The 17,907-nt window shown below is 38.8% G+C and overlaps 2 protein-coding genes across 5 annotated transcripts in view; one reads left to right on the forward strand and one right to left on the reverse strand.

Annotated features, from left to right (window-relative positions):
- The window catches only part of COG3 (component of oligomeric golgi complex 3), a 208,365-nt gene that overhangs the window by 71,921 nt on the left and 118,537 nt on the right, over positions 1 to 17,907 (forward strand). For 3 of the 4 annotated variants that reach the window (XM_069068717.1, XM_069068718.1, XM_069068715.1), the window contains 3 exons: positions 9,720 to 9,847; positions 10,644 to 10,742; positions 12,636 to 14,483. In XM_069068717.1, coding sequence (XP_068924818.1) covers positions 9,720 to 9,847; positions 10,644 to 10,742; positions 12,636 to 12,665 — 257 coding nt within the window. In that variant the 3' untranslated portion in view covers positions 12,666 to 14,483. Of the gene's footprint in view, positions 1 to 9,719; positions 9,848 to 10,643; positions 10,743 to 12,635; positions 14,484 to 17,907 lie in introns of those variants that run through there. The other variant, XM_069068716.1, reaches the window with a different exon arrangement.
- Positions 16,319 to 17,907, reverse strand: part of ERICH6B (glutamate rich 6B) — an 81,184-nt gene continuing 79,595 nt past the window's right edge. Inside the window, exon 13 of the mRNA XM_069068714.1 lies at positions 16,319 to 17,648. Coding sequence (XP_068924815.1) covers positions 17,382 to 17,648 — 267 coding nt within the window. The 3' untranslated portion in view covers positions 16,319 to 17,381. The remainder of the gene's footprint in view (positions 17,649 to 17,907) is intronic.

Raw genomic sequence — 17,907 nt, forward strand, 5'->3', positions numbered from 1 at the left:
AAACAAAAAAGAAAATAGTATGTTTCCATCTGCATTCAGACTCCGTAATTCTTTCTCTGAATGTGGACAGCATTTTCCATCATGAGTCTTTTGAAAATGTCTTAGATTATTGCAGTACCGAGAAGCTCTAAGTCTAACAGTTAGTCATCGCACAGTGTGGCTGTAACTATGTACAATGTTTTCCTGGTTCTGCTCACTTTACTCATCATCAGTTCATTCAAGTCTTTCCAGGTTTTTCTGAAGTCTGCCTGCTCATCATTTCTTATGGAACAGAGTAGTATTCCATTACATTTATATACCACAACTTGTTCAGCCATTTCACAATTGATGGACATCCCCTCAGTTTACAATTCTTTGGCACCACAAAAAGAGCTGCCATAAATATTTTTGTACCTTTGGGCCCTTTTCCCTTTTTTTATGATCTCTTTAAGATACAGACCTAGAAGTGGTATTCTTGAATCAAAGAGTATGCACAGTTTTATAGCCCTTTGGGCATAGTTCCAAATTGCTCTAAATGGTTGAATCAGTTCACAACTCCACCAGCAATGCATTAGTATTCTAATTTTCCCGGATCTTCTCCAACATATATATTTCCTGTTTTGTCATATTAGCCAGATAGGTGTGATGTAGTACCTCAGAGTTGTTTTAATTTATTTTTCTAATCAAAAGTGGTTAGAGCATTTTTTCATATGATTATAGATTTAATTTCTTCATCTGAAAACTGCTTTAAATGGTAGAATTCTTGAACAATTAATTTACTCAAGAATTTGAAATAGAAGTCTTGACTTCTTCTAGCTCTTAAAGGAAGGAGTAGATTTTCTTTTTGGTGGGTGGAGAGAATAGCAATGAATCACAAGATTCACACACAGCATCAGTATTGTTTTCTTCTTGTTAGGAAACTGAGCACTGTCTTTGACCTGCCTGGAGTGTTTACAATCACCTGTTTCTTTCTGTTGTGGTATGTACATACCAAGCCACCTTCAATTTTTAAAGCCTTCTCTATTTGCTACCACATTGGCCTTTGTGGTTGGTAATCCTTCACCATTGCAAATAGCTTCTCATCCAGGATGATTGATTTTTTTCAGTTCAAAAAGCATTTACTGAGTATATGTTATGTTCAAGGCACTGTATTAGACACAGGAAATGTCAAGGAGAAGAAGATAGGACCTCTGCTTTCAAGGAGCATTTGTGGGGGGATGGGTTAGCAATAAGACATACTTCAGTGGAGCTGTGAGACCCTCAGTGTAGATGCTCTCTCCAGGGATGCAGATCACAACCCATTTGTATTCCTTAACCCCCTTTTCTGTCTCTTCCTGTAGAGCCACCACAAAAAGTACACTGTTTACTGGAAGCCTGCCTCTTATTAGCTTGGCACTGCATGGATATTAGTGGAGCACATAGGCTAGCTGTCCATCAGTTATCATTTGCTCTAGCCACATGACCTGCCCCTTTCCAGTCTTACATATCTCACATATTCATTATATCATTTCTCCTGCATAATACCTTATTTGTAAAGTGTTGTGACACACTGCTGCCCACCATGTCCTTCTCTGTTTTCTTTTGGAGATCCCCAATTTCAATTCTTCCTTGACTAGTATGTGATGACTCAGTCACACAACATCATTGCAAAAATGTTGGTGTTAGAAAGATGGGCTTTTGTTACAGAAAGAAAATTGGGATAATTTCCTTTCTTTATTAAAAAGAACTGTGCAGTTTCCAAACAAGGCAATTCATACTGTTCTCCTTTATCTGTTCAATTCCAAACCCAACTTACTGTACCTTTTGCCATGTCTATCCAGGTTTTTATACTAATGTACAAACTCTGTAGGTTGTTCATCTAACCTGATAGCATAATCTGGACTTTCTCTATCCACTTGGTTTCTCCTGTGTGGATAGTTAAATTCTTCTGAGTTATTGGATCTCATTTATGAGTCTCTGAAGAGTTATAGGGTTTGATGTAACATCATTACAATACCATGTAATTTACAAATACGAGCATCTGGATGATCTTAAAATTGAAAGGCAATCTCTCTGTGCCTTGCTTGATATTACTGGTAAGCAAACCATCAAACAAAGTTAACTATCTATTTACATCTTTCAAGGAATCTGGTATGTTTTTGACTGAGACCTGGAAAACGTCTTGTTGATGAAGAGCCTTTAAAGTGGTGGCTTACTCTTCTGAACCAAATGCTTTTTGAGAGTGAAGATCTTGTGTTTTCAGTACCTTTCAGTCAATTGTGTAACTATAAAGATATGGTCTATTATAGAACATTGTTGGGGATAGCCTGTCTGTTTCCTTATGAATTTTACATCAAGGATGTATCTGCAGGTTATTTTAATAAAAATTATCTATGGATGGGAAAGTAGGCACATGAATTCATAGGTATTGATGTTCTGTCACTTTTTTAGTCTATAATGTTAAGGTCTGAGATTTTTTTCCCATGCCTTTGGCATGATCCACTTTTTGACTACCTTTAGCGTTGATCCTTAAAGACCTTCTCTGTATAAAGTGGCCCTATCCTACCTGCTTTTCTGTCTGCTTCTTCAGTACCATTTCTACTTCCTTAGGAATCATCTCTTGAACTATGAGGTTCCAGGCTCAGTGGACCCCCTCCACTGCTTTTGGTAGTGAGAAGGATGTAAAAAAAAAGGCTTTGCTCCTCATTCCCATTTCTCCTCTCTTCCTGTCTCCCTTCCAGTTCTACTTTCAAACGCCTTTGGGGTGATGCTTAGGTAGTCTTTTACTAACTTTCTTTAAACTTCCTTTTCCTTCCACTGCATCTCGGTGTTTTATGAGATGATTCTGCTCACAAACCTCCACTCTTGTTCTTTGTAAGGCTTTACCACAGTGTTTATATATTGGACCAGCATTGCCCTTGGATGCAGCTTACTGTGAAGATGAGCACTTGATGTCTGAGGGAGTTTCCAGTCTCTCTTGGACTCCTCATTCATGGCCATTAATGTACATGTTTGGGTTTTGTTAAGGTTTGGTTATCAGGGCTTTGTTCTTTCTCATTTTTCAGTGTCATAAACTTGTTTAAATCAGATTAGACCTGTTTGGATAGTGTGTTACATCTTTGCCTCAATTTTGTTCTTTCTGTTAGTTTTTATTTTTCTCTAACAAATGAGGGCTCTAACTGATTCAGGGAGGAGTAGTTTCCTGTCTTCTGAAATAGAATCTTTTCCTTTCTTAAATTATTATTTGTTGTATACCATGCCCAGTTCCTTCCAGCTTTCTTTACTCCAGTCTATCCTCCACATGTATATTAAGGTAATTTTCTTGTCCTTCTCTTAATCAAGCCTAGAGGCTCCCTATGGCCTGCAGGATTTAAAACTAATCCTCTGTTTGGCATTTAAAACTTTTTACAACCTGGTTCTTCCCTGTCATTCCAGGTTTCTTAGACATTACTCCCATCTTTTCAGTCTGTGTTTAAGCCATACCAGCCTACCTCCTGTTCCATATACACAGTGCTCCTATCTGATATTTGTTACTCATTGCCCCCTTGCTTAAAATACTTTTCCTTATTCAAGATTCAGCTCAGACTGGGGCAGCTAGGTGGTGCAGTGAATAGAGCATGGGCTGGATTCAGGAGGACCTGAGTTCAAATACAGCCTCAGACACTTAACACAAAAAACTAGCTGTGTGACTTTGGGCAAGTCACTTAACCCCAATTGCCCTATCCTCCCCCTCCAAAAAAAAAGGAATAAAAAAGATTCAGCTCAGACACCATCTTCTACAGGAAAGCCTCTCCCACCACACCCCTACACATCTCCACCAAGCTTCAAAAACCTCCTTTAAGGTTACCTTTTGTCTCCTCTGTATGTATCTTGTATATACACCTATTTATGTATATATTGTTTCCCTTATTGGAAAGTAAACTTCTTTGGTAAAGTAAAGGCTGTGTTTACCTTTTCTTTGTATCTTTAGTTCTTAGTATTGTGTCTTATAGTATAGTATAGAACATAATTAGTGATTAATAAGGGCTTATTCATAGATTGAGAGGGTATTTTAAATGTATAGGTGTGACACTACTCTGTAGTCCACAGGTCCTTATTAGCCTTTTTTCTTTTCTTCTAAACCCATATTTTCAAGTATATTCCACCAACTCTCCTTATGCTCATCTTTGTATTGAAATCACTAATTATCAAAGCATGCATTGGTTTAACTTGCAAGGTGTCTTATTCATAGAATTCTCCATGAATTTCTTCATAGGATTTCTCTTTTTCATAGCGTACAGCAGATATTGGCCCATAAGCTGCAGTTATTTTTGTGTAAGGCTTTTTGCAAATACTTATGAGCATTTCATTGTCAGATTATCAGATATCACAAGATATGTAAAGTGCTTTATACATGCTGGCTATTATTATGACCAAATATACCATGAAAAGTTGTTGCCTTTGGACATACAACACCACCATTGCCAGTTTCTTTATTTGCCATCCTTCCATTTAACTACCGTGTTTCCCCGATAATAAGACACTGTCTTATTAATTTTTTGGACAGAAAAACACCAGAGGGCTTATTTTCAGGGGAGGGCTTATTTTAATGAACATTGACAGCAATTTTAATAAACAGGTAAATGTGAACAAAAAAATGTACCTTTATTCAATAAGCAAATCACTGGGGAAGAACAGGATGACGCGCTCACTGCTGCAGCTCTAATTGGATGCAGCTCGGAGCGCGGCGTGTGTTTCACCCGGGGAGGCGGGGGATGGTGCATACAGAGGGTACCGTAATGTAGCGTGTAGTGCAGGGGATCACCTTCACTACAGTAGCAATCTCAATAGGGCTTATTTTCGGGGGAGGGCTTATTTTAGAGGAATCTTACACAGTAAGGGGAGGGCTTATTTTCGGGATAGGTCTTATTATCGGGGAAACACGGTATAATTTTCTTCTGTCTTCTGATTTCCTTTATGGCAAGATTGTTAAGGTTGCTGTGCTTTAGTTCCTCTGATCCTGTGAGGTGGGGACAGTGAGGTGGCACAATGGATAGAGCACTGGGCCTGGAGTCAGGAAGACCCAAGTTCCAATCCAGCCTCAGACACTTACAATCTAGCTGTGTGAACCTGGGCAACTCACTCAACCTCTGTCTGTTTCTTCACCTGTAAAATGGGCATAATAATAGCACCTGCCTCCCTGTTGTTTTACTATTTGTAAAGGTCTTTGCCAGCCTTGAGGCACTATGTAAATGTTAGATGTTATTATTACTCTCTACACATTGGTCATTGGATAGGAGTCTCAAATACAGAGTAATAACAGTTAAGCTTATGTTTATTCTTAGTTTCCTCTGCTCCTTTTTCTACCACTTTGCTGCTGTTATTGTAGTATATGTAGAAGTAAAGGGAACTTCCCAGGATTAAGATGTGAAGTAATAAATTTAATGCAAAGTGGAATGTGAATATTATAAGAGAGGCACAAATTAAATGCCATGACAGTGGAAAGGAAGGGAGGGATTGCTTTTAACTGGAGGACTGGGGGAAGACCACATGTAGGAGATGGCCCTTGTTGGAGATGACTGGGGAATAATACATCCCAAGCCTGGAGAACAAGCATGAGCAAAGAAGGTAGAGGAAAGAAAATACAGGCTGTATTTAGGAAATGGCGGATAGATTGACTTGGAGAGCAATAATGAGTGATGAGGCAAGAAAGGTCATTTCAGCCAGATGGGTAAGGTGCCACAATGCCAAGTGAAGGATTCTGGGCATCATTCAGTAGGCAGTGAGGAACTGAAAGTTTTAAGGATGCTTATTTTGACAGCAGTGTTTAGAATAAATGAGAGATTATTAGAGAGAAAATTGTAATTGTTTTGCTCGAGGTAGTGAGACTTGAGTGTTTAGGCTTGTGTATGATTCATTTATGGGAGGGAGGATGGATTGGTATCAACTGTTATGTGTATGGTTAAACTTTTTGGAATTATTTTTATTGGTTGGTTTCGGTTACTGAATAAAGAAGAAAATAGATGTGTGTGTGTGTGTGTGTATTTACTGTTTCATGTTGCTATATATTTAGCTGATTTGCCATCAGTTTAGGGTTATGGTTGACCTCGTATATGAAGCGATTTGCGTGATATAAAATAATAAGAGTTTGAAGGTAGTCAGATATTGTGAGTTTGTTGTTGTTAATTGAGTTGTTCAGGCTTGTCAACTCTATGTGACCCTATGGACTTTTGGTCCATGAGGTTTTCTTGGCAAAGATATTGGAGTGGTTTGCTGTTTCCTTCTCCAGTGAACCCCCATTTTACAGATCAGGAACTGAGGCCAATAGAGGGTTAAATGACTTGCTCAGGGTCACACAGCTAGTAAATTGTCTGAATACAGATTTGAACTCAGATCTTCCTGACTCCAAGCCTGGTGCTCTATCCCTTGCATCACCTAGCTGCCCCTTGTAAGTTACATTTGGAGTCAAAGGACTTGTGTTTGAATCCTGGTTTTGTCATTTGCCACTTGGGCATCTAACCTCTCTGCCACAGTTTTCTCATTTGTAAAGTATGAAACGGTTGGATTATATGATCTCTAAAGGGCTTTTGAGTTCTAAGTCATATGATGCTAAATTGCTTCATTTCTGTGATTAAAATCCTACAGTTTTGTTTTAACCTGATCTTGACTTCTATTGATTTTGTCCTGTTGATGTCTTTTGAGCAGAAATGATTTTCATTTGATCAGCTCTCTTTGGTGACTTGACTGGGTGGTTGACTGAGGGACTAGAAAGAAGCAAAGGAGCATCCCCAGAAGTGATTGGGACCTTCTGGACCTGTAGTGGGGAATTAGAAGTGAGGCTCCTGTCAGTTGCTAGAACCAAACTTAACCAGACTGGCTTCCATTAGCTTTATGGTATATGAAGTGCTTTCACAATAGTTCAGACTCTCGAGGATGCTTTCCATTTGACTTCCTCATTCACTAGCTGAGAAGTTCTTAACCTTCTTTGTGTCCTGGACCCTTGTGGCAGGACCCCTTCTCAGGATACTATTTTTAAATGCATAAAATAAAAAGGAAACCAATTATATTAAAATACATTTATGAAAGTACTTTTTAAAAGTTCACATCTAGCTACAAATCTTTCCCTCAGAGGTTTGGAAACTATATAAGGTATCAGAGTTGATTGTCCATGTCCAAAGGGTTACACACTTGTCAGACCTGCTTTTATTTAGGAGTAAGCATGGGGAAAAGGAATTGGAGCCATAAGGACCTCTTTTCTGGCTTTGAAGCCATGAGTTCCCAAGGTTTGTTTGGCATTGTTGGGGCAGGTGAATATATTTTAAGATAACTGGGTGACTGAAGAGAATTATCACCATTATTTCAAAGGGTGGCATGTTAGGGTGATCATGCCAACAGGGCCTGGTAAAGTGGATAGAGTACCAGGCCTGGAGTCAGGAAGACTCATCTACTTGAGTTCAAATCTGACCTCACACTCTTATTAGCTGTGTGACCCCGGGCAAATCATTTAACCCTGTTTGCCTCAGTTTCCTCCTCTGTAAAATGAGCAGGAGAAGGAACCATTTCAAGTATCTTTGCCAAGAAAACCCCAGAAGGGGTCGGATACAACTGAAAACAACAGCCAATAGGGACTTAACTTGATTGATTTTATCTGGAATCAAGAGCTTTGTGCCAGGATGTAGAAAACTTTTTCTTACTGTAATGGAGGTTATTTATATAGCTGCTATTGTCTGTAGTGTTTTTAATATTTTAGCTGGCACGGAGTGTTGGAAAACTGAAGTCGTTCTTAGAGTGCTTGGCCATTTAGTTAGGTTACTGGCCAGAAGCCTAGAAACAACAGGTTTCTTTCCTGTAATATGAGGGATTCTAAGGCATTCATGGCTAGAGTGTTAAACTGACTTCTCATAATCAAGAACCTGTCTTTTTTTTTTTTTTTTAAAGAAATTGGGGTTAAGTAACTTGCTCAAGGTTACACAGCCAGTTTGTGTGTGTGTGTGTGGGTGTTAAGTATCTGAGGCCGGAACAGATTCTGGTCCTCCCGACTCTGGGCCGGGCGGAACGCCACCTAGCTGCACCAAGAGCCTGTCTTATTTATACATAGTTCAGTGTTGCCCTGAAGCAGGTCTAACAGTCTTTGGATTAATTGCTACTTTTAACCATGGTTTTTGGATGTCTATAGGGCTTATTTGGGGAAATTAGTTTTCTGGCCTTTGATTTGTGAGCTGAATTCTGTGGAAGTACATGTAACATGGGTGCAGTAAACATCTTTTGCTTAAGTAAAATAAGCTAGAAACTGGTAAATAGCCATATTTAATGTAGCTTTGCCCGAAGGCTTGATGTGTTATTGAAATAATGTTCTTTTCCCTGTGATAAGATTCTCCTTTCAAAGCAGAGGTGATTTTTCCTTAGAGTAGAATAGTAGCTTTGATTGTCATTGTAAAGACTCAACTAGATCTCTTCTCACTTTAGCAAGTTACATTTCTGTTTAAATGAGGAAATTTCATTTGGATATAGCAGTACTAGCAAAGCACACCTTGGCATTAATTTTAAAAAATGTTCTGACTTTGTCAGAATGGAGTTTAGCCTAGTTGTAGAATTGTTGGGTGCCCAAGGTCTGAGAATGCTTTGCAGGCAACCTTAATCCTCAGGATGACAATGACAGTGGTGATGACAGTTGCGTATTTGAGGCTTCTTTAAAAATTGTTTTAAAAATACTGTTAAGTGGGGAGAAGAAAGAACTAGCTACACAGAATGTTAATGGATGTAAGATCTTCCCTGCCCATTAATAGGCCTCAGGTGGAGTCCATTAAGGGAAGCTTGATTAGGGGAGGCTTGCTTGTAAGAAGGCTTTCACACCTTTTGCTAATTTCTGATTAGGCCCTGAGTCATGACGGGTTGTGATGCCCTCTGGCTCTAAAGGGTATATATTCTCCTGTTGGTATTTTGCTTCCGGGCTCACTCATTGGAAGAATGTTCTTGTGATTTGGTCAGATGAGACTGGCTAGTTGTTAAGGAGCCCGCCTGCCCACTGTTTTGAAAAACCCAGATGTTGGTGCTTCTTTCTCTGGTAACTGTGTGTGTATAGCTTTGGTCAGACAGTTGGATCTGTCTGTTGATCTGTGGTAATTTCTCAGGCAGTCAAGAGCCCTATCCATTGGTTTTTATTTCTCTGCTTGTATTTTCTCTGGAGTTCCGGGTACTGACTTTTCTCCTGAACCAGTAAGTGTAATTAAAAAGATTGTTGACCCCTTAAACAGCTATCTTTCCTAATAAAGCAGATCTAAGAACCTGTGCTAGCAGCCTTCCTGGGGATGCCGGTGTGGTTGCTGCTACTCTACATCTCTGGACAGAGACTGATGTGGGATTTGAATTTTCTTTGAATTAATTTCCATTCAATAAAGTTAAATTTAACTTGGAAAAAAATTCTTTTAAAAAATTGTAAACATAGCCCAATGAGGGCTAAAGATCCACCCCCAAATCCATAGTTTAACAAGGCAGAACAGAACAATCAATAAGCATTGAATGTGTAAAGAAAGTACTTTTATGCTGTATTCCCTTTCTGGTCAGCCAGAAGTTTTTCCACCTTTGGTCTTATTTTGCTTCCTTCTTTCTTTTATTAAAGTTGTCAAGACTTCCAACAAAAAGTTAAAAGCTAAAATAAGCAAGGGAAACAAAACTGAGCCATGCAGGACCCTGCTTTTGGTATTTTTTTCCTTTTGAAGTGAAATGCTTATGTTGCCATTCTTTTTCTTTGTGTCAGTAACTTAAAGTTAACTTCTTCCTAGTCAAAGTCAATGACCTAGTGTCAAGTGCCTATAAGACGATAAAGACAAAGCTGCCATTGACGTTGAGAAGCATGTCTCTGTACCTGTCCAATAAAGATACAGAATTCATTCTGTTTAAGCCTGTTAGGGTAAGTATTGCCACGTTGTACATGAATATTGCCTAGTTTCTTGGTATTTGATTTAAAAATGGATCATTCTTCTACTTTCAGTTACTATAAAACATTGATATGGCTGTTATCTCAGTAAAATTGATCATTACAAGACTGATTCTTGGAGTGCTTGCATGTCCAGCATCTATCTGGCAGCATTCTCTAGGGTTATTGACCACATCCTTTGCATATGCTGTCTCATCTTTAAATTCTTATTAGTTGACTTTAAAAATGGAAATAATAGGAAAAAATTAAACAAGAGAAGAAATGTGGCCTAATCCTAAAATATAATATTATAGGAATTATTTCCCTACTGTATTGGTGAGTATCATCATCAGATTGTTTGCTGAAGGATTATATGTCAAGCACAGAATTAGAACTCAGTTCTCCTAGTTCTGTGTTAGGATAGTATCTTTCCCCAAGGCTTGGTTGATTTCCAAAATCCATTTTATATGTCTGGGAGTTTTATTACATTTTATATTAAGAAATTGCTACTGAGCTCTACAGTATTCTCTGAGAGCGCAGGGCTTACCATAATTTCGTTTTTGCTATAAACATAGCCTGACAAGCTTGTCCAGGCTTGTGCTAACACATTACTTGAAATATTGAGTGCGCATCAGATATCTTTGGTAATGGTCCTGTGAGAGAAAGATAGACTATTCCTACATGTTATGGCAAATTTCATTAAGACTTGACATTCTAATTGCTTCATAATTAAGACAATTGCTTGTATTTTTCAGTGCCTCATTTAATGTGATATTTCCTTCTTTCTAAGAATAACATTCAGCAGGCATTCCAGAAGCTCCATGCCTTGTTGAAAGAAGAGTTCAGCAGTGAAGATATTCAGATTATAGCTTGCCCTTCCATGGAACAGGTGAGCTTTGTAGTGCTGGTACTTGGCCATCGATCATTTGGAATAGATTTTTTTTCACTCATTGGTCATGGTTTGATTTGTTTTGGGTAATCAAGGTTTTACTTTTATTATACTTGGCCATATTCTTCTCTGTTCTGATGAGAAGAAAATTGAAATTTTGAATTGTCTTTGGCTATGTGAGATAGCTCTAAGTTTTAAATGGGGTGGGGAGCCAATTAAAATGACAACTGTGTTCTGGATGAAGCCCATCTGTCTTTAGAAATGCCAGCTAGTGAGAGCCAAGCCTCTGATTTCAGAATGATTAAACTAAAAGCAAACCAATTACTTTAGCACTCAGAGTTTTCTCTTGTCACTGTTGTAAATTCTAGTAGCTACATAAGTATATAAATATATATGTACGTGTGTGTGTGTGTGTGTGTGTGTGTGCACGCGTGTGCACGTCTTGGTCTCTGTTTCTGTAAAGTTCTTGGTCTTTAGTGTTTTCCCATTTTGATTCTTCTGTCTTTCTTTTTCATATGGTTATTCAGAACATGTTTATTGAATGTATATTGTATATACACTCTGCTAAGTACTTTTGAGGAGAGAGATGAATAAGACAAAATCCTTTCCTTTGAAGAGTTTGCGCTTTGATTAGTAACATGATAACTAGAACAGTAATAATAATTGACAACATTTTATAGCTCTTTAAGTTTTGCAAAATATTTTACAAATCTCATTTCATCCCCCCAGCAACCCTGATGTAGGTGCTTTATTTTCATCCCCATTTTACAGATGAGAAGACTGAAGCAGGCAGAGATGAAGTGACTTGCCTAGGGTTATGCCACTAATAAGTGTCTGAGGGAGGCTGGATTCAAACCCAGATCTTGCTGACTCCAGGTCCAGCACTCTGTAGCCAGTGAACCACTCAGATGCCATACATGAAATATACTTAAAAAAACAACTACCCAGCAAAATATGTTAAATGCCCAATGATTGTATAGCCAATAAGTGCTGTAATAGTTGGGTGGGTCGGGGTCATCTGAAAACAGCAGCAACCAGCATTTATTTAACGTCTCCCTGATCTGTCTGAGTTTTTCTCTTTTTTCTGGGAATTGTTTCCTCTGATCTACATTCTTCTTAAACTGGCTCTTCTACAATCTTTCTCATTTCCCATATTCCTAATTATGAGCATAGCTGAACATCTGTGCCTTATTCTAAACAAGAATTTAGTATGAAAAATACTAATCTGTTAGAGTGTGATTAAAGAATTCTTTTGGGTAGCACAGTGGATAAGAGTTCTGGATCTGAAGTCAAGAAGACTCATCTTTGTGAGTTTGTGGCCTCAGATGCCTACTATCTGTGTGACCCTGAGCAAGTCACTTAACCCTGTTGGCCTCAGTTTCCTCATCTGTAAAATGAGCTGGAAAAGGAAATGGTAAACCACTCCAGTATCTTTGCCAAGAAAACCCTGAAATGAGGTCATAAAGAATCAGACACGACTGAATAACAACAACAAAAGAGTTCTTTACTTTTATAGAATAATTCACAGCAGATTTTAACAAAATATTTTTTTAGTTCATTTTCTAAAATTCAATTTGCATCTAGTTTTTCAAGAACCCTTTTGTTGTATAAAGCAAGGTAATTGATTCTGTACCTCTGGATTCTGTCATTCATGTCTGCATTTGTTTCCTCTGTGCCTCTCAGTAAGCTCCTTGAGCCCAGTGGTCAAGTCTCCATGCTGTATACCTCCCACAGCATCTCATACCACTGCTGCTTTGAAGAGATGTCACAGCTGTTGTGGTCACTCTGATTCCTCTTCAGCCTTGACAAGGCTTTCTTCTGCTCCATTTTTGCATTGTAAAGAATCACCATGTTTGTATAGCAGGTCATACATCTTCTCACTTTGCCTTTCAGGTGAACTTACTGCTGTCTGTGTCCAAATAACCAAGTCCTTTGGATGGTTGAAAAGAGATGTGGAAGGTATGCCAGGCCTGAGCAGGCTAAGGAGTCCCTGGCACAGCCTGCAGGACACTGGGGGGTTTGGTAGGGAGGTCCCTCAGGGCCCACTGACTACTTGAAAGTCCTCTATGCTTCTCAGCATTGATTACAAAATGAAATCTAAGCAAAGGGTAAAAAGCACCCAAAATGCCAAAGATTGACTTGTAAACATAGATCACTGCCTAATGTTATCAAAATGGCTATCAGAAGTTAATCTGTGGACATGCAGTGAAATGATTCCTGGAGAAAATATGTGCAATGAAAGTAGGTTACTGGTTAGGATTAATGAAGACAAACCTTGAGGAAGTTAATTAGAAAGCTTCTAGGAGCATGGTTGTCTAAAGTGTTAGACATTGTTGAACAAGCTCCCAGAAATGCTATTCCTAACACTGTGTAATGTTATATTTCTGACACCACTTTGTAGTAGAGATGGGATATTCTGGGAGCATAGTCTGCTTTCCTTAGAATTCAGGGAGTTATCTTTCTGTGTTTGATGTAAAGTAGTTTAAAGAAACAGGTCCTGCAGTGAGGCCCTGGGATCCCTCCCTGCTCCTTGGAGAGCTGCCACCACCCCCTAATTGGCATGGGAGGTATCTCTAATGAAAATCTGCAGGTGTTTGTGAGCAGCAAGTACCAAGAAAAGCATCTGGTGCTGGGGGAGGGGTGTGTGCGGGCAGCGGTTCTGCGTCTCCATGTATACCAGCTTTGCTTTGGCAGTCCCTTGAAGAGTGAATGCTTTCTGGGTCTCTACAGTCACATGAGGTGAATCTGCAGCTCTTTGAGGGGAGGAAATCTTGGTAAAGGAGATAAGGAAGATGGGGATGGAGGACGAACACTTTAAAATTTACTCACTGCTGTATATCAGGGATCCTTAAAGAAATGATGTACATCTACAAATCCCTACAAAGGCATAGCTAGTGATTTAGTCTGGGTTTTGCAACCAAAGTTGTATAGCAGATGTGGCTTGTTGGGGAAAAAAATAAGCTTCTTTAGTACTAGTCAAACATTTGTCCAGAAATGAAGTGCTGAACAGGTCTCTGGCATGTGAGTGGACCCTGATGTGCGGGTAATGGCTGTCCCTCTTTGTACAGTGACTTTATCACGGCATTTTGCACGCCTTTAGTGGCTCCTGCTTATTGTGTAGAGATGTTACATGTCCTGATGTCCGTTATGTGGAGCGGGTAATCTTGTTTTTCAAGTCAATTTACATTTGTTGTAGGGTTTGCTTGATTAGCTGACTTAAGAAGCAAGTTTGAGAGGAGCTCAGGCTCATTCTCTGAAATGAACTAAGGGGGGAAGATGTATTTATTCTTCCACTTATTATCATAAATATATGTTTAAGAACATAGACTGTAAAATATCCATTTTGTACAATATATGTATATTTGTCTTTTTGAATAGCCTTTTCCAAGAGAAATGAGGGCATGATTGCTATATAGTACTATGACTGATTTAATTACTTGTACAGAAGAGGGTTTATTCTTAAGGCTCAAAATGTTTAGCAGCACTCATTCTTGTGTTTTGAGTTTTTCATTTCTGAAATACTCAAAACACCTTTCAAAGTGCTGGATAGTAGTGATGAGACATTTGCTAAATGAATTTTTGTTTAAATCTGTACAGTTTCAAGTGTTTACTTATACAGATAGTGTATATACTTTCAAATGATTAATTTAAAATGCTTTATATTATCTGGCTAGGTACTTGCAGTTTTTAATAAATGTGGATTTTTTTTAAAATAAAGATTTTGCTTCCTAACTTGTCCAACTCTTTGTGTCTTCAAATTCTTCTGACAAGATGATTGTAATGGAAAGACAGAAGTACTAGAGGCATTTAAAATCTTAAGGCAATTTAATTTTTCTTTGTTAGCAAGACAGCCGTCTTCTCAAGTTACTGGCAGTATAGCTAATTGCACTGAAAATTCGTTTTTTTTTTTAATAGCAATAAAAGCAAAATAGTATTTTCCTCACTGATGTTTTAATCCAACAAAGCTACATTTTCTTCTATAATTGCCTACTGAGAATCAGCAGGGGCCTAGTAGATAGACGGGTGTGTGGGCATAACTGGGAGCAGAGAGTGTCTGAACTTTCTGTTCAGGGATTGGTCAGATGGGAACCCTGGATGATGGAACCTAAGAAACTTTTGTTGTAAGCCCAAGATAAGTAGGGACAAGGATCCCCAGACATGGGCGGGGTCCAGTGTGTCTTCTTGCTCTGTACCAATGTACCTCGTGTAGGTGACAGAAAGGGGACCATCATGACTAGAGACACCGGAGCCCAAAGTCAAGAGATGAAAGGTAGAAATTTGGTGGGCAGAAACAGCCCTCCCAGAACTCGTTTTCCATTTTTAACAGACCAATCACAGATGGGCAGTGAGTATGCTGTGGTAGATAGAGAGGCAGCTTTGGAGTGAGTTCAGGACCCTAGGACTCACAACCTTTTTTGAGTCTCATCTATAAAATGGCACTGGAAATAATAGCACCTTCAAAACAGCTAGAACGTTCAGAAAGTTTTTGGGAAGTCAGTGTATCAAAACATAAACGGTACTTGTATATAGTTAGAAAATATTCCTGAAGGAAGAACAACATAAAGAGCTAGAGAAATCTTCAGTGTTCATGGTGGGTCATTGCCAACGTAATAAAATGAAAACACTACCAAAGTTAATGTATAGATTTAATGCTCTACCAGTTAAACCACCTGAGGAATACTTTACAGAGCCAAGTAAAACTTTAATAAAATTCATTTGGAGCAACAAAATATCCATAATATCAAGGGAAATCTTGAAAAAGGGGAAAAATAATGAAAAAGGAACAGCACCTCTAGAACTCAAGCTGTAGTTATACATAATAGTTATATAATAATTATGTGTAACGTTATAAGGCAGAAGTCATTAAAACCACTTCGTATGCATTAAGAACTAGGACGGGACAAGGAAGACTTCTCAGAAATGATGGCACTTACTCCAGCAGTCAATAAGTTCCCAAACATTAATGGCCTTTGTGATAATTTCTGGGAAAACTAGAAAGCATCCTGGCAGAAATTAGGCTTAGGCCAATGTCTTTCACCATATTCCACAATAAATGCAAGATGATCTCATTAAAACAGAAGATTAATAGAGTTTGTACTTTTCACAGCTGTGGTTAAGGAGATGAATTCATTGATAACAGTAACAATAATAATAGCACTTATAATATCACTTATTATATAGCCAAACACTGTTTTATAAGTATGTTATGATAGCTTGATTTATTGAGATAACACCAAACTAAACATGATCTTAATTTATCAGCTAAAAGGGACAGAGGCAATTGCAAAAAAACTCTTGATTACATGAAATTGGAAAACTTTTGTAAAACAGAATTAATGCCTTTAAGAGGAAAAATGATTGTGGGAGAAAATAACTTTGTATAAATTACCTATGGGTTTGATATCCAAGGTAAGTAGACAACTAAATATAATACATTGTGTGTGTGTGTGTGTAATATATAATGTATTATATTTAGTTGTCAAATTGAATATCAAACCCATAGGTAATTTATACAAAGTTGTTTTCTCCCACAATCATTTTTCTTCTTAAAGGAATATATATGTATGCATATACATACACGTATAAAACCAAAAGCCATTTTCAATAGAAAGTGGTCAAAAAAATATGAAAAAGTACTTCTTAAAAGAATTGCAAACAGTTCGAAATCATATTAAATAATGTCCCAAAATCACTAATCAAAAGGGACCCTGAGATTTTACTTCACGAAGCCCAGAAAATCCACAAATGACAAAAGATGGGAATAATGAATGCTGGAAAGACAAGTATGCTCATGTGCTGTTGGATCATTCTGAAAAGCAATTTGGATCTAAGAAAGTAATATGATGAAAACTTTCATATTCTTTGACTCTGAGATTCCACTGCTGGGTATATACCTAAGGTGATCAATGTTAAAAAGACCCGAAGACACCAGAATATCTATAGCAACCCTTTTGGTGGTAGCAAAAAACTAGAAATCAGACTCCCATCAGATGAGGGATGGGTAAACACTGGCCAGACTCAAGGAATGCTAGTAGCTAGCTTTTCGACTGCACTTTACAGTTTGTCAGCTTCTTTTCAAATATATCATTTGATCCTCACAATGACCCTGTGATGTAGGTGGTTCTCGTAAGACTCCTTTTATGGACTGGAAAAGGTAAATGTTATGTCCCGGGTCACACTTTCGTTGCTGTTTTTGTTATTTCCAGTTGTGTCCGACTCTATGATCCTGTTTGGGGTTTTCTCAGCAGAAACACTGGGGTGGTTTTCCTTTTCCTTCTCCAGCTCATTTTTCAGATGAGGAAACTGAGGCAAAAAGGGTTAAGTGACTTGCTTGTCACAGAGCTTGTAAGTGTCTGAGGCTGGATTTGAGTTGACATCTTCCTGATTTCTAGGCCACTGCACTACCTAGATGACTTCTAGCATTGCCCAGATTCAAATTGTGATTAACTTTGAATCCTGTCCAAAGAGAACAGAGTGTTAATTTTTATGTGCTGGAGCATTTTTAAACCGACCCCCCAAAGCCCCTGCTAAACCCCCTACTAAACACAAGAGGCTGTGACTGGATCTCAAATGCTCCTCAAATTCTACAACTATATTGAGCCTTGGGCCTTTCAGGGATGGAGGGTGGGGAGGGTTTCCTTAGGAGGATGGAGAGTCCTCATCCTGACTGTATTCCCTGGTGTTTTTTGAGAACAGTTCCCTGAGCTTTCCTGTCCTCATCAGCTCTTCCACCGTGGACATGGATGGGTGGCCCTTTATGAAGGTCTCCAGGTCGAGTTTGGTCAGACAGCACAGGCCTTTCATCTTCTTCAGGAGGCTGTTTGCCTTTTGGAATTGCTCCTGCAGTTTGTAGGTTTCCAGGATCTGCTTCTTCTGCAGTTTTATCTTCGTTTTAGAGTCTTTCACCTGCAAGGAATGGATTCCGGGAAAGGTCCTTTAGGCTCCGCCCTGCCCTAGGCCCTCGGGTTTCCCTTTCTAGTGGATCCCTGCCCTAGGACTAGATTGGAGCTTTCTGCAGTGTAGGGCAGGGGGAGGGAGGAAGGCAGGGGGAGGAAGGGTCAGTGTTGTGCTATTACTGAAAAAAAAAAAAAAAGGGAAGAAAGTTTCTGGCTCCTTAGCAGCATTTCTCTAATACCTTCCCCCCCCCCCCCCCCCCCCCCCCCCC

Source organism: Petaurus breviceps, unplaced genomic scaffold (genome assembly GCF_028583685.1).
Source record: "Petaurus breviceps papuanus isolate PSGF00001 unplaced genomic scaffold, PetGlider_PUasm1.0 90769, whole genome shotgun sequence".
Classification (NCBI taxonomy): Eukaryota; Metazoa; Chordata; class Mammalia; order Diprotodontia; family Petauridae; genus Petaurus; species Petaurus breviceps.